The 22197-nt window shown below is 47.4% G+C and overlaps 1 protein-coding gene across 2 annotated transcripts in view; it reads left to right on the top strand.

Annotated features, from left to right (window-relative positions):
• The first annotated feature begins 6732 nt into the window (after nt 1-6732).
• LOC134980387 (T-lymphocyte surface antigen Ly-9-like) overlaps nt 6733-22197 on the top strand; it is a 73431-nt gene continuing 57966 nt past the window's right edge. The window contains exon 1 of one of the 2 annotated variants that reach the window (XM_063947190.1): nt 6733-7084. In XM_063947190.1, coding sequence (XP_063803260.1) covers nt 7030-7084 — 55 coding nt within the window. In that variant the 5' untranslated portion in view covers nt 6733-7029. The remainder of the gene's footprint in view (nt 7085-22197) is intronic. The other variant, XM_063947189.1, reaches the window with a different exon arrangement.

The raw sequence follows: 22197 nt of genomic DNA, 5'->3' as shown, positions 1-22197 counted from the left end.
TTGTTAACAAAAAAACGTGTTAGTTGCTTAAAAAGCATAAAAAAACAGTTATGAAGCTAAAAGACATTAAGCAGATCCTACAAAACAAAATGCTTGGAAATGTTAATTAACGTTTGCTTTTAAAAAATAGTGTGGTTGTCAAACCTCGATTGTTAGTAAGTGTAAAAACAATTAGGTTACTAATATATATTTTATAAAGAAACGTGTTACAGAGTTTAAAGCTCCCTTACATGTTTCTAAGTTCCAATACAGCTGTATGAAGTGTGTTGTGGTCTGAGGTGTGGGGTGTATCAGCTGGGTGTAATGAAGCAATGATTGCAGTATACATCGAACATTCTACCACTGAGGTCAGCTTGTGCAGATTTTAAGGTAGACCTGTAGTCACTCAGAAACTGAACAACATAAATGTGCGATCAGTTGTAAAAATTGCGAATACACCGCCTACCTAACATCAGCATACGCCCCACAACACGCCCCTGCTCGTAGTTTTTGCGAGTCCAGCCCTTTAGTACGCCCCCTACATGCCTACTTTTCATAGTGTATACGTAGTTTTTGCTTTGTCTTAGAAGTTGCATTTTTTTCTCAGTGTTTGTGGTATATGGTGCAGACTTTGCAATTTTCCGTATTTTTTGCGATCCTTGCTGAGTTAGGCACAGAATGTGTTTCTGCTGTATAACAGAGTATAACTGAGGAACTAGCATGGCCGACCTAGTACTTCTGGGGGCAACTAAGGTCACTACTATCAACCAGGATATACATACACATCTACAGAAGCTATCCAGACTACAGTATACATTAAAGACATTACATTACTAAATTGCATATAATGGACATATTTTAACATGAAACATTGATGTCATATTTTATATTGCATATTTGCTGTAAAATGGTAAAAAAATGTATTTTGTGCAAAGGTTATTGGCCCTCATTCCGAGTCGTTCGCTCAGTAAATTTCTTCGCATCGCAGCGTTTTTCTACTTAGTGCGCATGCGCAATGTTCGCACTGCGACTGCGCCAAGTAAATTTGCTATGAAGGTAGTATTTTTACTCACGGCTTTTTCTTCGCTCCGGCGATCGTAGTGTGATTGACAGGAAATGGGTGTTACTGGGCGGAAACTGGCCGTTTTATGGGCGTGTGTGAAAAAACGCTACCGTTTCCGGAAAAAACGCGGGAGTGGCTGGAGAAACGGGGGAGTGTCTGGGCGAACGCTGGGTGTGTTTGTGACGTCCAACCAGGAACGACAAGCACTGAACTGATCGCAATGGCAGAGTAAGTCTGGAGCTACTCAGAAACTGCTAAGAAGTTTGTATTCGCAATATTGCGAATACATCGTTCGCAATTTTAAGAAGCTAAGATTCACTCCCAGTAGGCGGCGGCTTAGCGTGAGCAACTCTGCTAAAATCGCCTTGCGAGCGAACAACTCGGAATGAGGGCCATTGTCTCACTGTCCTGAAACTAGTACATTTGTATATATATATATATATATATATATATATATATATATAACATCACTATACCCTATTTCGACAGGAAAGGTGGTTAACCACGTGAAGAGTACAAAGTTACACTTGTACGAGCACCACATTTAGATGAGGTTTTAACACTAGGATTAGTTTTACACGACCTCGGAGGTTCCAATACTCGCTACTTACCGCAACGTCCTCTAGTTCTTCACTATAGGTCCAGGCACATGCTGTAAAAGCAGAAGTACTATAAAAATGTAAAGTAATTCTAAAAGTTTGAATAATTACAATAAAAAGTAGCATTTATATCTCCTTACCGTCACGCGTTAGATAACCGAAAAATGAAAAAAGCAAAAACAGTGTTCTTTATCCATCCCGCTAATTGCTCATCAACTATCCTAACATTGGGGGCTATTCCGAGTTGATTGCTCGCTAGCAGTTTTTTGCAGCTGTGCAAACGCTATGCCGCCGCTCACTGGGGAGTGTATTTTAGCTTTGCAGACGTGCGAACGCTTGTACAGCAGTGCGCCTGCAAAATATTTTTGTGCAAAACAAGACCAGCCCTGTAGTTACTCTTCGTGTGCGTTGATTCTAACGACAGAGGGACGGTTTTTGACGTCACACACCTGCCCAGCAAACTCCCAGCCACGCCTGCGTTTTTCTAAGCACTCCCTGAAAACGGTCAGTTCTCTATTATACCCTTAATTAATAATGCAAGTTATGGGACTTAAGGACTAAGGGGGGCATTTACTATGCCTTGGATGGAGATAAAGTCGACGGAAATAAAGTAACAGCCAATCGGCTCCTAGCTGCCATGTCACAGACTGTGTTAAAAAAATGACAGTTAGGAGCAGATTGGCTGGTATTTTATTTCCGTGCAAGGTTTAGTAAATAGACCTCTATGTTCCTAATTCATGTTTGTACGCAATGACCAATTATCACCCAATGAGGCGATTATCGGCAGGCTGCGCACGTGCAGTGCATGTGTGAAGATGCCGCTGCGATCTCGCTCGCAATGAGGATTTCATGGAGAAGTGATTGACAGGAAGTGACAGGAAGTGACCATTTGGAGGTGTTTGCAGGGAGTGGTTGACAAAATGTAAGCGTTTCTTGGCTGTTACGCGGCTAGCATCTGCTATCAGCTGTGAGCTCATACGTTCAAAAAACATGGCTCCTGCTCCACTACTGCTATGTCCAGTCTGAGTAGCCATAGACCAACCCTTAGCCCCGATGTTCCCCGTATTTGCATATAGAGGGTTATTCAGGTTTGTTAGCAAATCAAAAAAAGCCCACTAATGGGCAAAACCATGTTGCACTGCAGGTGGGGCAGATGTAACATGTGCAGATAATTAGATTTGGGTGGGGTATGTTCAAACTGAAATCTAAATTGCAGTGTAAAAATAAAGTAGCCAGTATTTACCCTGAACAGAAGCAATATAACCCACCCAAATCTACCTCTCTCTGCACATGTTACATCTACCCCACCTGCAGTGCAACATGGTTTTGTCCATTAATATGCTTTTTGGGTTTGCTATTAAACCTGAATAAGGTCCATATGGCCTAATTCAAGGTTGGTTGTAAAATAACATTTTCTTCCTTCCTTTTAATAGGCAAAACCATGTGCAGTGCAGGTGGGGCAGATATCACATGTGCAGAGAGACCTTTTCTCGTAGGCGGCACCAGAAGTGGGGCTGCAGCGCAGCCAAAAATTCAAACAGGGGGGGCACACCAACTGCCACTTCAAACATCGCCATCTGGGAATCACTGGCAGTTGGTGCGGCTCCCCTATTTGAATTTTGGACTGTGCTGCAGCCCCGCCCCCTGGAGCCGCCACTGCCTCGGAGCGATTCAGTCTCGCCAGGTGTGTCTGGTGTATGACATAAAGATGCCCAGTGTATGAGGACACATCTGTAGTAGTATATGAGTATTTATACCTGACCACTGTTCAGTAGGCGCCGTCGTCTTTCTCTTGTGAAGTTTGCTACCTAGATACGGCTGTTTGACTCTGGGATTTATGTATTTTCACATGTCATTTTTACATTTATGCATTTGAAATTATTTACTATTAATTTATTACTATCATTATTTGAATGTAATAATATTCCAGTCCTAGGGGTCGTTTATTTCTTGAGCAATGGGTTGAATATCTGAAAAAGGCTAGAAATGGTTTTAAAGAATACTAGTAAGTAATGCTGACATTATTAAACCTATAAAAAACAAAATAGCATAATATAGTCATAAAAAACAAAGAGGTATATCACAAACGTACATATGATATGATAGCAGATTGACAAAATACAAGTTACATACTATTACTGTTTACTGTATACTGTAATAAAAGGGAAAAAAAAACTAAAATCATAGAATAGGAGAAAAACATCATTGTGTTTACAGTGCTAATTATAGAAGCGCCATTATTTGTATGGTAAACATACACGCAGAGAGGAGGATACATGAAGGACGTTCAGCTCGGCTTCCCTTGTGACCAGGAATGAATTATGAGATAGTTTTTCAGTATAAAACTTACTTTTCATTAGTGATGAGCGGGTTCGGATCCTCGGGATCCGAACCCCCCGAACTTCACCCATTTTACACGGGTCCGAGGCAGACTCGGATCCTCCCGCCTTGCTTGGTTAACTCGAGCGCGCCCGAATGTCATCATACCCCTGTCGGATTCTCGCGAGATTCGTATTCTATATAAGGAGCCGCGTGTCGCCGCCATTTTTCACTCGTTCATTGGAGATGATCGTGAGAGGACGAGGCTGGCGTCCTCTCAGTTTCTATGTTCAGTGGGCTGCAAATTGTGCTGCAAATATCTGTGCTCAGTGTGCTGCAAATGTCTGTGCTCAGTGTGCTGCAAGTGCAAATATCTACGTTCTCTTCCTGAAAAACGCTCCATATCTGTGCTCAGTGTGCTGGAAATATCTGTGCTCAGTGTGCTAATTGCTTTATTGTGGGGACTGGGGACCAGCAGTATTATATAGTAGGGGGACAGTGTAGAGTTTTGCTGACCAGTGACCAGTGACCACCAGTATTATACGTTCTCTGCCTGAAAAACGCTCCATATTTGTGCTGCATTGTAGTATATAGTAGGAGGACAGTGCAGAATTTTGCTGACCACCAGTATAACTATATATATATAGCAGTACGGTACAGTAGTCCACTGCTCTACCTACCTCTGTGTTGTCAAGTATACTATCCATCCATACCTGTGGTGCATTTCAGTTTTGCACAGTTTGCTGACCACCAGTATATACTATAGAGCTGTACGGTACAGAAGGCCACTGCCCTACCTACCTCTGTGTCGTCAAGTATACTATCCATCCATACCTGTGGTGCATTTCAGTTTTGCACAGTTTGCTGACCACTAATATATGCTATATAGCAGTACGGTACAGTAGGCCACTGCTCTACCTACCTTTGTGTCGTCACGTATACTAGTATCCATCCATACCTGTGGTACATTTCAGTTTTGCACAGTTTCCTGTCCACCAGTATATAATATATAGCAGTACGGTACAGTAGGCCACTGCTCTACCTACCTCCTGTGTCGTCAAAATATACTATCCATCCATACCTGTGGTGCATTTCAGTTTTGCACAGTTTGCTGACCACTGATATATACTATATAGCAGTACCGTACAGAAGGCCACTGCCCTACCTATCTGTGTGTCGTCAAGTATACTATCCATCCATACCTGTGGTGCATTTCAGTTTTGCACAGTTTGCTGTCCACCAGTATATAATATATAGCAGTACGGTACAGTAGGCCACTGCTCTACCTACCTCTGTGTCGTCAAGTATACTATCCATCCATACCTGTGGTGCATTTCAGTTTTGCTCAGTTTGCTGTCCACCAGTATATAATATATAGCAGTACGGTACAGTAGGCCACTGCTCTACCTACCTCTGTGTCGTCAAGTATACTATCCATCCATACCTGTGGTGCATTTCAGTTTTCCACAGTTTGCTGACCACCAGTATATAGAGCCAGTTTGTGCAAGGAGAGATTGACTGCTTCTTTTTTGGTGGGGGCCCAAACCAACCAGTCATTTCAGTCACAATCGTGTGGCAGACCCTGTCGCTGAAATGATGGGTTCGTTAAAGTGTGCATGTCCTGTTTATAGAACATAAGGGTGGGTGGGAGGGCCCGGGAGGGCCCAAGGACAATTCCATCTTGCACCTCTTTTTTCTTTCATTTTTCTTTGCATCATGTGCTGTTTGGGGGCTATTTTTTTGAAGTGCCATCCTGTCTGACACTGCAGTGCCACTCCTAGATGGGCCAGGTGTTTGTGTCGGCCACTTGGGTCGCTTAGCTTAGTCACACAGCTATCTCATTGCGCCCCTTTTTTTCTTTGCATCATGTGCTGTTTGGGGACTATTTTTTTGAAGTGCCATCCTGTCTGACACTGCAGTGCCACTCCTAGATGGGCCAGGTGTTTGTGTCGGCCACTTGTGTCGCTTAGCTTAGTCACACAGCGACCTTGGTGCACCTCTTTTTTTCTTTGCATCATGTGCTGTTTGGGGACAATTTTTTAAATCTGCCATCCTGTCGGACACTGTAGTGCCACTCCTAGATGGGCCAGGTGTTTGTGTCGGCCACTTGGGTCGCTTAGCTTAGCCATCCAGCGACCTTGGTGCATCTTTGTATACAGTATATATGTGTGTGTGTGTGTGTGTGTGTGTGTGTGTGTGTGTGTGTGTGTGTGCGTGTGTGTGCATGTGTGTGTGCGTTTGTGTGTATATATCTGTGTCTATGTGTGTGTTTATGTATGTCTATCTGTGTGTATATTTGTGTTTATGTGTGTGTGTATATATGAGTGTGTATATATTTGTGTATGTGTGTGTTTATGTATGTCTGCGTATATTTGTTTATTTGTGTGTGTATATATATCTGTGTATAATTATATGTGTGTGTTTATGTATGTCTGTGCCTAAATGTGTGTGAATCTATGTATGTATGTATGTATGTATGTATGTATGTGTGGTGGTGAATGGGGGCACCGTGACATGGCCCTGCTGCGGGTGTCATGTCTCCATGCTACGCCTCTGGAAGTAAGGTGATCGTGGATGTAATTTGGAGTCTTAATATTAGGGGGCTTGTCCCAATTGATGATATATATGCCCCTAGATAACTTGTTTTCACATCACTTCATTAAGTAAATGCACAGATTACTGTATAGGGTGTATCCCCCCCCACTTAAGAGTGGGGTATGAGTAAATGTAGCGTATAGAGACAGTGGGAGGGAGTGGATACAGAAGGGGGAGGGGAAGGAGAAGTAGTGTTTCTCTCTGTAGCTCATTTACACAGGCTGCACAGGAAGAAAGAACTCTGTTTGTTCGCATTTTTTACTGTATGTGTTCCACAGCAAAAACAGTAGATCTGGGACCTGAAATGGACAAACATCCTGTTACCCACATAACAAATATGCAGGAGAGAAGACAGAACCTACTGGGATCAGGATTCATGTGACAGTACAAACCAGGAGACAACAGATTATTTGTGGCCTGCATCGGGGAGAACATTTTTCCTGAGGAAATGTGGATATAAACCCCAGTCCTAAAATGCTCCTCGCTCTGCAATCTGTTCTCCTAACAGCAACACTTCTCCTCTCACAAGGTGTGTATACTGTAACCTCAGGCTGCATGCTCACCTGCTGCTCAAACACTTATTGTATCTACTGCGTGTTATAGTCTGCAAGGAATGTCAAATATTCTCTGCATGTTCCAGTTAGTTATTGCACTGAATTGGGGTGCTGGTGTATGTTGTGTTATTAGATATACAGTGTAAGCACATTGGTTTACAAACCAGGATACTGTAACATATGTTTTATAATCTCAGTTATTGGGATAGGTTTATCATGAGGCATACTTGCCAATGGCAACTCTCCCGAATGGTTCAGGAGAAGGTCCCGAATTTAGGGGAGCTTTCCCGAACTCATGACAGAGTTGTCCAGTCTCCCTCTGCCGCCTGATTCCCAACTGATGCAAATCGCACTGATGATGCAAATCGCACTGATGATGCAAATCGCACTGAAATATTCTCTGAGATATCTGCTGCGATCCCCTGCTTTGATTAAAAAAAAAAACTTTCAAAAAAAAGTAGGCGTTTTCCACTGAGATTTGATACTGAATACAGCGCGTTGAAATGATACAGTCTCTGAGTGCCGACATTTTTTGGAAAGCTATATAGATAGATAGATAGATAGATAGATAGATAGATAGATAGATAGATAGATAGATAGATAGATAGATAGACAAAATCTCTACGGAGCGCTCTTGGATAATGGATATTCCAATCAATTTTAGGATATGAACCCAAGGTGACTTTGATGGTACCTTAATACACATACACCCAATTTATTAAAAACATATTTTTATTAAAATGTGTAAATAAACCCATTTTACACATTTTAATAAAATTAATAATAATAAAAATATGTTTTTAATAAATTGGGTGTATGTATATTAAGGTACCATCAAAGTCACCTTGGGTTCATATCCTAAAATACATCCACGGAAGCTGCCCTAAGTGTACTAAGATATAGTATATATAAAAGGCTAATTTACCTTTTAATAATAGCGCATTAAGGAAACTTTTTTATTTTATATATATGTGTGTGTGTGTGTGTGTGTGTGTGTGTGTGTGTGTGTGTGTGTGTGTGTGTATATATATATATATTTCAATCATATTTAAAACACATTTATTGTCACCTACACTACTACACATGGCTGATGGTGCACATATTACAATCTACAGAATAAAAAAATATATATATATATATACATACTATAAATAAAATATCTAAATATCTAAACACACGTTTATACTTTTTCCGAAGTTATACTATAGAGATATTGTTTGTAACAGCCGATTAGTCCTTATTCCAAGCAGAAAGAGTATTATTATAACTATCAGAAAATTGTTAAAACAGCGTTTTATTGCTTGTAACTATTTTCTCAAGCAATCAAAGCTATCTATGCTGTACACTATTTTGTTGTAATTACAGTGTTTTGTATACTTTTGTATGTAATTCAACAACATCCTGACTATACTAGGCAAAAAGAAGCTATACAGTAAGTCATTGTGAATAATGCACCTGTATCCCTGTACGTAATATTATATTTCTTTTTAACAAAAGTGTATGACAGATTGGTGTATACTGAATGAGGCCGTATCAGTTATCTTCTCAGACAGCAAAATTGGCAGACGCACACCTGGGTACAGAGATGCATATTTGTCTGTATATGGGATATGCTGGGATTCGGCAATTTGTAAGCATCTGGGTAATATAAGAATAATGCTGATAACATATGGCAGGAAGCACAGGGGCCTTACATGGCCATACCAGGTTCATAGTAACTTCTACTTAATACATTTCATGTCAAAGAGCACAGTGCGTTCACACAGCCTATAAAGCTGAATATTGATTGATAAGCTTTTAAAGATTGGCTATGACACACATATTTGTAATTGGTTGCTGGACTTCTTGACAAAGCGTCCTCAGTCAGTTAGGATGGGCCCTGTCTTCTCATCAGAATTGATATTAAATGTAGGACTCCCTCAGGGTTGTGTCTTAACTCTTTGTATACTTTCCATTGTATGTCTCATTCAGAATCCAATTTTATGGTAACATTTGTGGATGACCCTACACTTGTGAGGTTGATTACTAAAGGAGAGGAGGACAGTTACAGGGAGGAAGAAAAGCAACTAGGTGAATAGGGAGAGCACAATAACCCGCTGTTGAACAACAAGAAAACAAAGGAAGTCGTGATTGACTTTAGGAAGTCTAGGAAAACTCCTGTACATCCGCTTCTCCTCAATGATGAGGAAGTGAAAAGGGTTTCTGAAGTCAAGTTCTAAGGAATTATTTTCTCTGAAGATCTGTCTTGGTCTTCGCATATTACTGCTGTGGCGGGAAATGCTCAGCAACGCCTTTTCTTTTTACGTAGGCCTCGGGCAGCCGGTTTGCAAAAATCGATTTTAGTTCATTTCTACTGCTGCGTGATTGAGAGTCTGTTAACTCTCTCTGTACATGTTATATCTGCCTCCGCTGCAGTGCACATGGTTTTGCCCATCTGCTAAAAAAATTCCTGCTGCGATCAACTTGGAATTACCCCCAATATTCCTTTGAATGTTATTGCATGTGCAACAGATGGCGCTGGCTCCAGCCATCGCTTGCCGACATCATGGTTTTATAACATATTTTAAAAAATACAGTGACACGTCATGGCTAATCATTGCATCTACATCACCATCAATTGGTTGCAATATATCCCGGTGAGCAGTTGCAATAAACTCTGCACTAAGGCCCTCATTCCGGGTTGATCGCTAGCTCATTTTGTTCGCAGCGCAGCGATCAGCCTAAAAATCGGCACTTCTGTGCATGCGTATGGTACGCAATGCGCATGCGCGGCGTACTTTCACAACAAACGATGCAGTTTCACACATGGTCTAGCGACGCTTTTCAGTCGCACTGCTGGCTGCAGAGTGATTGACGGGAAGTGGGTGTTTCTGGGAGGTAACTGACCGTTTTTGGGGAGTCTGTGAAAAAACGCAGGTGTGTCGGATAAAAACGCAGGAGTGGCTGGGGAAACGCAGGCGTGGCTGGCCGAACGCAGGGCGTGTTTGTGACGTCAAAACAGGAACTAAACAGTCTCAAGTGATCGCAAGCTAGGAGTAGGTCTGGAGCTACTCAGAAACTGCTTGAAGTTTTTTTGCATCAGAACTGCGAACCTTTCGTTCGCACTTCTGCTAAGCTAAGATACACTCCCAGAGGGCGGCGGCTTAGCGTTTGCACTGCTGCTAAAAAGCAGCTAGCGAGCGATCAACTCAGAATGAGGGCCTATGGGCCTAATTCAGACTGGATCGCTGCAGAGGCAATTTGGGGAGTGCGCATACGCACCCTGGGAGTCCTAGTGAGATGCTAAAAGCATCCCAGGACTGTGATCGCCTCTGCTGATTGACGGGCAGAGATGGTCGCGGGGGAAGGGGGTGTGCCAACGGCATTAGTACGCCATTGGTGGGGCGTGGTCCGGACAATGCAGGCGTGTCCGGACCATTGCGGGGATGGCCGCCACGACCCAGGACACAGCGGGTATCTACTCGGCAGGTGAAAAAGCATTGCTGCTGTGTGGTGGGGGCTGCAAGGCCTGACATGTGGGGCGGACTAGCCCTGTGCAGGGCGTCCTCCCGCATGTCTGAGTAACTGATCGTAGATGTGCAAAATTTAGCACATCTACGATCAGATGTGAATCACCCCCTATGTCATCACGGCTGTTACTAGAATTAAGACTTCCTCACTGAGTGCTTGTTTGTTCCCATTACTGTGCCAAGAAAATTAGGAAGGTGTCTACATTTGCACACAGAAGTGAGGAGGCTTTCTAACAATCTGAAGGGGTCATTCAGATCTGATCGTTGGGCTGCAATTTTTGCTGTCCTGCGTTCAGATAGTCACCGCCTACATGTGGAGTGTATATTCGCTGTGCAAGTATGCGTTCCTATGTGTATGCAGAGCAGTGTGCAGTCTATGCGCAGCCTAGGGCTTACTCCTACAGTGTGATTCACATGAGGCTGATCGGGGCCGGAGCTGATGTCAGACACCCTCCCTGAAGACGCTTGGGCACGCCTGCGTTTTTCCAAACACTCCAAGTAAACGGTTGGTTGCCCCCCACAAACGGCCTCTGCCTGTCAATCAGCTTGCAAACGCTCGGGAAAAAGTTTTCTTCGCACCATCCTACCGCTGACCGACGATGTCCATTCTTGTTGTCTGACGCACGTGCGCATTGCGGTGCATACACAAGCGCAGTCAGTACCTGATCACCCGCTGTGCGAAAAACGCACAGCAGGAATCAGATCTGTATGACCCCGAGTTTGTTAAAATTAACAGAAAATACAATACACCTCCATCAGAGGAAAGCAGTCAGTAACCATGTGTAACGGTGCTTATGTTTTTAATAACGCTAGTTTTTGTGTTCTTTACCAATGATGTAGACAGAATAATGGAGTATATCAAATAAATGTCACCAATAAGTTCTTGGGTGCCATCACCATAGACCGTGTTCCTCAACAGCTGAAATCCAGTCCAGATAGTCTTTTCATTTGGTTCATTCCCTGTATTTTCCTTTATTCCTATTTAATATCTCAAGCAGTAGAAAACATTCTCATAGCGTAGTATGATTATCACACCCATAAAATGACATAAGACAGGATGCAGGGGTTGGATACGGGATCCCGGCACTCAAAATACCGGCAGCGGAATCCCAGAGCTTAAGGTCCAGACAGCTTGTAATAAGTAAGGTAACACTGATCCCTTAACTCCCAAACCTGCCTTTCTGGCAGCCTGACCCTAGTCTTTACCCCCCCCCCCCCTCTCCACAGCCCAACCCTCACCCTCTCCGGCAGTTCCTAACCCCACTGTTTCCTACCCGCGGCCTAAACCTAGCCCTCCATCCCCCACAACCTAACCCTAACCCCCTCTCCCCGCAGCCCTAAGTCTACCTTTCCCACCTGAAGCCTAACCCTCCCCCCCACAGCCTAAACCTTTCCCCCCTCCTCCTGGGCTTACGAGTGCGGTGTGCCGACAGTCTTTGATCGGGGTTGCGGCGGGCGAGCTCCCGGCACCTGCATTTCAATCAATGTTGGGATACCGGCATCACCTTTCTGAGCTGTGTAAGGATTCCAGCATTGGTATTCCAACTGGTGAGGTCCCGACCCCTGGGATACCTGACCGCATCCCAGATGCAGCGTCTCCTACCAGATAAACTGATCCACATTTCATTGTAGACTAATGCGCATTTAGGGGTGAGGATCAGGCCCATTACAGATTCTGATGCTCCCGGTATCTATTCCTCCTCCCGAATATCGCCTACAAACAGTTATCCAGTATTTACATATAAAATAAGTTAAAAATGACAAATAGTCTGATATAGCATTTATTCCCAAAAACAACTTTTTAAAACATCCATAAATAGAGATATGCTCTCACCAAATCTGACTGCGTACTAAGCAAACCGTAGGCAAATAGACAAAGGTAAAATGATATACCAGGCGTGCAGGGATAGCACGGTCTACTGGCTAGGCCGAATCCAAACAATATCTCTGAAAAGTCCTCCTCACCTGGCATACCGTATCTCTATTTCTGTATGGTTTTTTTTAAATACTGTATTATTATCTGGCATCTCATAACGCTGCAATAGAAGCTATGTACGTGTGTGAGCTGGGTAGCCAGAGGAACTGAGAGTCAGGATTGTGGCTTTTACTTCCCCATATTGAAGGGGGGAGGCGTGTGTGTGTGTAGTCAAAATGCCGATGCCGGAATCCCGTCACTGCTTAGAATGCCGGCGCCGACATCCCAACTAGGATTACAGTCCCGATCGCCAGGATCCCGATGTTTGCAAGACCGCCGGAGAGGTAAGCCACGAGGGTGGGAGGTACATTTAGCCAAGTAGATAATGCCACAGCTGGGGGACACATTTATACTGGTAGCATTAAATCCTCAACTAGTCAGCCCTGGCCAGTGTTTCCTGGGGGAGTGCCCACCCCCAGAAGGAGTGCCCCCCCCCCCACCCTGGAGGAGTGTTCCCTCTCCCTGGGGGAGTGCCCCCCCCTCAATAAACTGTACACCCCCCATCTAGGCACCCCCAAGTGCCAGGGCTGAAGCCGCCGATCCGCGTGCATTCCGACAGCTTTCAGACAAGTTGGGAATTCCCAACTTGTAGAAAAAAATGGCCCTCTATTGAATAGGTTGGAACCCCTTCCGACCTAAACCTGTCGAAAGCTGCTGTCTTTCCGACAAGACGGCAGCTTCCAACAATTATTGAATACACTCCATTGTGTAAAACTCAGAATAACTATGACTTTTACAGTGGAACTATAGGTCCCAGCACGCCTCCCCCGCATGTTGGTATTTGGTGTACCACAAGTACCAGCATGCAGGGCATTAAAGGACCCACTGGTACCTTTGTTTTTACTGTAAAATAAATATAACAATAACCACAACACACACACACACACCGTGATAGTATATCCCAGGGTCATCTGCTGAGGTAGTAATGTTTATTTACCCTGTACTTGTCCTCTATTGTCTTCGACTGTAAGTCACTGTTTTCCTGTTATCATTATTTGTTTATGTACTCTGTAATTGGGCGCTGCGGAACCCTTGTGGCATCATATGAATAAAGTATAATAATAAAAATAATAGTATAACATTACAAAAGCATACTAACGCACAAACACTCACGCCTATATATACTTACCTACCATCCCTCGTAGTGATTCGGCCCCCTTGTCCAAGTAGAAATCCATAGGGTACCTGTAAAAATAAAAATCCATACTCACCTAATTCAATGTACATCGGTCATCTTCATTCCATGTAGGCATCCCAGGGGTTATTTATTTATTGTTTTAAATGCAAACCCAATCCAAAACGGACATGTACAAGTGTTTGTGTGATCACATATATTTATACTACGCGACGGCTGGCCTCTACATAACTAATGTCACTAGAGGGACCCGGCAGCCAATCAGGAGCTGCTGCTATAGCAACAGCTTCCTGACTGGCTTTGGTCTCCCCACAGTGTGCCCATAGGAATGAATGGAGCCGCTTGGCTCCATTCACTTCTCTGGTGGGAACCACTTAATTGGAAAAACCACAAGGGTCATCCCCAAGTGACCTTGTGGTTAGAGGGGCTCACCCCTCTGTTTGCATAGGAAGGGGTGCTGGAAAACAGACAAGGAGAGAGTATTGACTGCATAGGAGAGGAAAGAGTTAAACATCTGGGGAGGGGTGGACCTAGCTGTGAGGAAAGTACAGCCTTCTTTAGGGGGAGGGTTTGCTATATATAGGGAAGGAGAGGCCATCTTAAGTCTCTTGGTGATTTGCTTTGGGGTGAGTGCTGCTTTGCATAATCCCCCCATTTTCTTTTTCGGATTTATACATTTCAGTGTTTTGTCAGCTAGTCATGGGCAAAGTGATTCACTGAACTGAGCTGAGACACATGACTCAGTTCAGTGAAGTGTCTGGAGTCAGTGTCTCGGCACATGAGTCATGACTCATCTGTAGTGGAATGTGTTGCAGAGACTGCACATGAATCAGTGAGTTGCCAGTGCTGGAGGATCAGTGCTGGACTCATGGAGTTATTCAGCTGCAGTGATTGTACAGTGTATCTGGGGGAGGCAGCTGCTTATGCCCTGATTGTTAATAATATGTTAACATAGATTTACTGTTATGTTGATATATTATTAATAACCACTTATTGCATACTAGTTATAAAATATGACATTACTTTTGGCTGAGGAGAGAAAGCTTAACAGCCATGAAACACATCATTCATTCTGTAACTAAACCAAATAAAAACATTTTTTTTTTTTTATCTTGCATACTTTGCTAATTGGATGATTTTAGGTGGCCTTGGATTTATTATATTATACACTATCTAGCCTCCAGGGAGTTTGCCACCCACAATCACACTGAGCAGGATCAGTGAGCACTGAGCCGAGAGCCCTGTACCACAGGGGCTCCACCTCCTGCTGCATGAATCAGATTCATTCACTGAGTCACTGAGTCTACACAGTGTACAACTGTCTCACTCACTGGCAGACTCAGGATGAATCATGATTCATGACATGGATCAGGCACAGCAGCAGAGCACTCACTGACTGGTGAGTCGTGACTGCTCCCTCCCCCCTCCCACTGGGTGTCACCTGGTATAGCCTCTGGCCAATCACAGCTAAAGACAGCAGAACACACTGACTGAAGGACACAGGACACAGAGTTTCCTCCCTCTGTCTGAGAGAAGCTGCTGCTGCTGCTGTCTCGACTCATGAAACAGTGAGTGACTCGAATCATTCACACTTCCTGATGATTCCAGTCACTGTGTTGAGACAGAGAGTCAGTAGCCATCTCTATTGTCAGCTCCCTGCATTTAGGTCATACATCAGTGCTCTGGCTGCCACTCGCCCACGACGGTCCGCCGGGACCCCAGCCCGTTACCGCTCATCGGGCGGTGGGGGCTGGTTCCGGGGGCGAGCTGGCTGGCCCTGGGGGCCTCCTCGAGGGATCTGGCGGAAGCCGGGCCGGATGTGACTGGCGGGAGCGGCCGACGAGGAGGATCAGAGAGGGAGTCAGGCCGCCCGGAGGTGGGCGGGCAGCAGCCCTTGCCTCCGGGCATGGCCGGGGAAGCCCCAGTGCCGGGTGCCCGCGGGAGCGCGCCGCGCCAGGCGTTCATCCAGGGACCGGAGACTGAGTTCGATGCCCAGCTCTTCCCCCTTGCCGGGGCCGGCTAGTGGTTCCAGGCGGGGGGAGGGCACTGGGCGGGGGACGGTGGCCAGCCGAGCGAGGCCTGTCGCAGGGCCTCGCACGGCGTCATCCCCAAACGCTTCGGCTGAGAGAGCACGGACCGGAAGCGGTGGGACGCGCGCGCGCCCACGCGCGGCGCCGCTCGCGCACGTGTGCGCGCAGCGGCGCCGCTTTCCTCCTTGTCTCCTCAGCCCTCTCCCCCGCAGCCGGAACACGGTGTGGAGCGGGGAGGGAGGGGGAGAGGCAGTGATCAACCAGGTTAAGCTAATGGAGCTCTTAATGCAGGAGCCCAGACAAGAGGCCTTGTGGTGACAGAGAGCAGTGGGGCGCGCGCCCGAGGTGCGCGCGCGCCCACGCTCGCCTCTGGCGCCGCTAGCCGCGCACGTGTGTGCGCAGCAGCGCCGCCGGCCCTGCTGTCTCCCCTGCTATCTCCCAGGCAGCCGGAGTCCGGGGGGAGAGGGGAGACAGGGCAATTATGATCACTGGCAGGGCAGTGCGATACCAAGGAGAAGGGGTGCGGCAGCAAGAGGTCACCGGGTGCGCGAGCCCGTGTCCACTGAAAGCGGAGCAGTGCGCGCGCGCTCTGCTGCGCTGCGGGGTTCCCGGTCTTTTCAGATCACTCCCCCAGGGCCGGAATCTAGCGGCCTGCGGGGGAGGAGGGGGGACAGGGAATGGGTTAGTGGCCGCGGGGCTGCTGCACGCGCCGCAGGAGCTCGCAGCGGTCCCCCCCCCCCCCCCTCTGCGGCATCGGATAGTTCCGATACACGGGAAGAGGGGACAAATTCGGAGGCGAGGGCAGTGCGGGCGTCGACAGCGGTGCCTCCGCTTTCCCGCAAGGGCAGCGTGCGTCGGATGCCCGGCACACGCATGTCGGGCGGCGAGTGCGTGGTCGCACGCGGGCCCCGGCGAAGGACCCAGGACCGCGTTTTGGGGCAGTCACGACCCCTCCGGAGCGCTGGCTCGGCCCTGGCCACAGCGGTGAAGGTGTTAGGGCCGCTAGCCGCAGCTGCTTCCCCTAGAACGGCTGTTCGTTCCGGCGGGCTATGGCGGCGCAGCGGGTGGCACGCGCCTGCCGTGAGCTCGGGACGGTCGCCGCAGAATTACAACAGGGTACAGGGCAGGACGCGGGGGAGCTCACGGCCGCAACGCCCCCAGCACTGAGGCCGCGGCATGTGCCGCGAGTGCTGGAGGGGTCCTCCGCTTCTTCCTCTTTTTCAAGGGAGCTCGGGGATGAGGCGATGGCAGATTTCGAGGAGGAAGGCAACGATTTGGAACGCCGGAAGATTCCATGTCGGGGCAGTCGGCGGCATCAGGTAAGGTGGTGCAGTCGGTATTCGGGTTCCTCCACGAGCTCTAGTTCGCGTAGTTCTTCCTCTTCCTCATCTTCAATGTCGTCACAGGCGTCCCAAGTCAGTAGCACAACTAGGGCAAAGAAGCGGGCAACTAAATTCGCCAAGAGGGCAGCGGAACAGGCGCAAGCGGCTTAGCGAGGAAGCGCGTAGGGCCAAGAAGCTTGCAATTTGCCCGGTGTCGTGCGATTCGTCTATACTGCTGTACTGCGGGGGCTGCGAGATAGCTGCCGCAAGAAGATTTGGAGGGGCGACTTCGTGGACGTGTTCGTATTGACGAAGGTCGCGAAGAAAGAGTATAAGGTGGCGGCGCAAAGAAGGGCATCGGGGCTGAGGCATTCCGAACCTTCGATAATTGCCTGGCCGGGTTCTGGGTCTTCGCGGCATCTTACCTGGAGGACAGGCCGGCAGAGCACACGAATATAATTAGGTACCTGCATCTCGTACATGACATGCAGCGCACGTCTTCGGGATCGGAGTGGCGCAGGTACGATCAGGAATTCAGGGAACAACAGGAAGGTTTGCAGGTCATGGACTTCGGGTTCAAGAACGTTGAGGTTGGGCTCAAGGTCACCCGGGCTTCGCTACAGGCGGAGGAGCCCCGGAAGCCGGGGGCGGACGGGCACCACGCAGGGTCGTCCTCCCAGTGGTTCGGCGCGGACGGCGGATTGGCCAAGTCAGGTAGGTCGGCAGTCCGCGCAGGGGGGCGTGCCACCACAAAAGGAAAATGTTTCACGTTTAACAACGCGGCGTGTTCCTTCGGGGGATGACTTGGTCATCTCTCCAGTGGGGGTGGTTCCTAAGAAGGCTCCAGGCGCCTTCCGGCTCATTTGAGTTCGCTTTTAGGTGTGTACTGCCGGAAGCTGTGAAGGGCGACTGCGGGGTGTGCCAGAACGCACCATTTCGTGCGTTTGTCCTCAGAGATTAAGAGGGATTTGGCAATATGGGCCTCGTTCCTCGAGGACTTCAACGGGGTGTGTATATGGCAGGCCCCAATGGCGGACAGCGCTAGGTTGCAGCTGTTCACCGACGCAGCGGGCGCCTCTGGATTCGGTTGCCATCTGGAGGGATCTTGGTGCGCGGCCTCGTGGCCGGCAGAATGGCATCGCGGGGGTTTCACGAAGGACCTTTTGCTTCTGGAGTTTTTCCCATTATGGTGGCGTTGGAGGTCTGGGGCGATCGGCTGGCTAATCGCAGCATTTTGTTTAGATGCGATTATCTGGGCGTGGTGCATGCGATTAATAACCAGAGGGCAAAGTCGTTGGTGGTTATGCGGGTGCTAGGGCAATTGCTTTTGACATGCTTGCATAGGAACCTGTGGTTCCGCGCGCAACATGTGCCCGGTTTGGAGAATGGGATTGTCGACGCTTTGTCGCGAGGACAGTGGGAGAGGTGTTGGTTGTTGGCACCTGAGGCCAACGAGCAAGGTTTTCATTGTCCCGGTTAGGTTTGGCAGGTGATCGGGCCGGACTGGAGGGTCTAGCGTTGCGGTCAGTAGCGCCAGCCACGCTCAAGGCTTACGAACAAGCTTGGAGTGAATGGGAGGAGTTTGTCCAAGGGCGTCAGCATCAAGGTAAGAGTAGGCATCGGCTGATGCTTTCTTTTATGTGGCAGCTTTACGTCTCCGGTAGGTCACGAGCAGTGGTATCGCGGTATTTGGCAGGCATCTAATTTTTCTGCAAGCTGCGAGGCGTCCCTGACGTAACAAAAAGCGAGGTTCTGCGGAAGGCAATGAAAGGGTGGGCGCGAGTTGCGCCGTCGCCACCGGATAGGAGGCGGCCCATCGATGCGGCTTTGTTGCCAGCCGTCATCGAGGCGGTAGGGCGAGTCGCGTCGTCCAGGTTTGAGACGCTTTTGTTTAGTTTGGCGTTCTCAATGGCTTACCACGGGGCCTTTCGAGTTTCTGAGTTGGTAGCGCCTTCCAAGAGAGCAGATTCGCGCATGCTGGTCGGGGACGTGGTAGTGGGTGAGAGGTCCTTGCTGTGCAGGTTGCGACGCTCCAAGACGGATCAAGTGGGGAGAGGGCGCTGGGTTACAATGGTTCCAGCGCTAGAGGAGAGCGTTTGCCCAGTTGGCTGGCAAGGCAATATGTGGTGGTGCGACCCGTTAAGGAGGGGTCTTGGCTGTTGCATTATGATGGGCTGCCAGTCACGAAATACCAGTTTCGTTGGATGCTGAGTCGTTGTTTGGCGGGCTTGGGCCTCCCACCCACTGCTTTCGGTACCCATTCCTTTCGCATAGGCGCAGCGACGTCGGCTGCTGCGGCGGGTTGCTCCAGAACTGAAATCCAAGCGGTGGGGCGATGTAAGTCGTCAAGTTACAGACGATATATTCGCCCCGTCACATGAGAGGTCGGTTTGCGCTTGGGGCTTTGTTTAAATGGCAATGTATTACGTTGTTCCAGTTCTGTGATTTTATGGTGTTGTGCGTCTGTTGGTGTTCCCCCTTTTTTATCCTACTCAGGGATTAGCTACTCGCCGTTGCTGGCATGAGTCGGCAGCGGGGGTCTGGAGTTATTTGCGATTTTTTGCCTGACTTGACGGACTGAATTCTAATCTATAATTCGGCTAATTTGGTCTAATCAGAGTCCCTCAGCAGGTCTTTACGTTTCACCTCCAGCTGAGTTATTACATGTGTTTCCCATTTTATATCCCCCCCCCCCCTTTTTTATTTCGTTTGTTTTATTTGATCCTTCCCCTTTGTGTCTTTAATTGCGCTTTAAATTGGCAACGGAACATGGTGCAGTCGGCTAGGCCGTGACTGCTGCAATGGCGAGATCTAAAGTTTTCTTTTTTGGCAGATCCTTCAGTATAAACAATTAATAAGCCTCTTAGTAATCAATTCTACCCCTCTTTTTCCCTTCAGGATGGTTCGGAGACTATTTGCCCATTTGGGTGGTTGGCCACTCTTACATTTACTGGGCGGCCAGGTTTGTGGCCTCGGAAGGGTCTCAGGCATTGCTAGGAACACAGGGTGTCAGATGGCTTGGCTGGCGAGGAATGATGTGAGGTGAGCTGAGGAGTATGTTAGTGAGTCAGGCCAGCAAGCATGGAGTCCCTAGGGTTTTGGTTGTCCATCTAGGTGGCAACGACCTGGGGAAGAGGACATCCTTGGATCTGCGGTGGGCCATGATACAGGATCTGGCAAGTGTGACCGCGGCATGGACCAATTGTGTGTTGGTTTTTTCCATGATGGTGCCAAGATTGTGTTGGAGGGGTGTGGCGGATGGTCGCCAGATTGATGGGGCCCGGAAAAAGGTGAACGGAGCGGTGGCAAAGTGGGTGCTGTCCCACGGTGGGAGGGTGGTTCGCCACCCGAGGATACGGTTCAGAGACAGCCACCTTTTCCGGCGCGATGGAGTACATCTATCCAATGAGGGGATGATGTTTTTTCTGGAGGATCTAGATTTCGCTTTGCAGGAGTTAGGGTAGGTTTATGGTGGCGGTGCGAAAGACTTTGGGGATGAGTCTTTCGCTGTTGGCGGAAAAGAACGGCAGTTTTGTATTGTAGGGAAAACTGTAGTGTTTTTTACAGTTTGTTGTGGTTTAGGTGCACTCACCTCCATCGACTTATGGCCGCTTGACCACCCGTCCGGGAAGGCAGCGGCAGGGCACCCAGGAGCGGTGGGTAGTCACTGTGGGGGTTGAGTTGTCACCTATTACCGGTTTATAGTAAGTTTTAGTAAATTTATAGGGTTAGTTATTTAAAGTTAATTCAGATTAATTGAGCCGTTCTTTTGGGCCGCCACCATATGCCAGCTGGAGCGGCATATTAAATTAATTTCTTTATTACAGGTTTCCTAATGGATAGGGACAAATAAATAGCTAGCAATTTTCTGCCAAAATTCAAGTCTCAGTGTCGTTATTTCTGGTTCTAGGTTATGAATGCTTTACTTTCAAAGAAAGGGGTCCACCAAATATCACTAAGATGTTTAGGAGAGAGTATTGACTGCATAGGAGAGGAAAGAGTTAAACATCTGGGGAGGGGTGGACCTAGCTGTGAGGAAAGTACAGCCTTCTTTAGGGGGAGGGTTTGCTATATATAGGGAAGGAGAGGCCATCTTAAGTCTCTTGGTGATTTGCTTTCCCACCCTCCCGCCCTGGTATTAAGAATTTGTGGCACGTGGGCTTTGGCTTTAAGTTGTTGGCTGTTTTCGTTGGCTATTTATTGGTGGAAAAGAACGGCAGTTTTGTATTGTAGGGAAAACTGTAGTGTTTTTTACAGTTTGTTGTGGTTTAGGTGCACTCACCTCCATCGACTTATGGCCGCTTGACCACCCGTCCAGGAAGGCAGCGGCAGGGCACCCAGGAGCGGTGGGTAGTCACTGTGGGGGTTGAGTTGTCACCTATTACCGGTTTATAGTAAGTTTTAGTAAATTTATAGGGTTAGTTATTTAAAGTTAATTCAGATTAATTGAGCCGTTCTTTTGGGCCGCCACCATATGCCAGCTGGAGCGGCATATTAAATTAATTTCTTTATTACAGGTTTCCTAATGGATAGGGACAAATAAATAGCTAGCAATTTTCTGCCAAAATTCAAGTCTCAGTGTCGTTATTTCTGGTTCTAGGTTATGAATGCTTTACTTTCAAAGAAAGGGGTCCACCAAATATCACTAAGATGTTTATGGTCATTCAGACAAACTGGGTAATTCCATTTAATTTAACAATTGTACACAATCTTTGTTGTCCGTTTTCCAGTTTTGATCCCATGCATTACCAGAATTTTGTTCCCACCAGACAGATTGTACAGATAAATATGCTTGGTCTTTAAAGGTAGAGGAGGCATAGCTGGGGGCCTTCATAGTAGGGATACATATATATATATATATATCTCAAGATAACTGTCCACTAGTATATTTTAACCAGGAACAAGTGTTATTTCTTTAAGTCACAGTGGTTCTTTTTGTACTACATATTATTTCTAAAGGCCAGTACACACTAGCCGAGCCCCCGCCGATGCCGGTATTGGCGACGGCGGGATGCCGGCATCGGCAAGTGCATACACACTTACCGATGCTGGCGGGGAAGGCAGTTTTGACGGGGGGGGAACGACAGCCATGCTGCATCTGTAGTATGGCTGTCTTT

This window comes from Pseudophryne corroboree, chromosome 12, assembly GCF_028390025.1.
Source record: "Pseudophryne corroboree isolate aPseCor3 chromosome 12, aPseCor3.hap2, whole genome shotgun sequence".
Lineage (NCBI taxonomy): Eukaryota > Metazoa > Chordata > Amphibia > Anura > Myobatrachidae > Pseudophryne > Pseudophryne corroboree.
The sequence above is the reverse complement of the archived record's forward strand: the minus strand, read 5'-3'. Positions and strand labels throughout refer to the sequence as shown.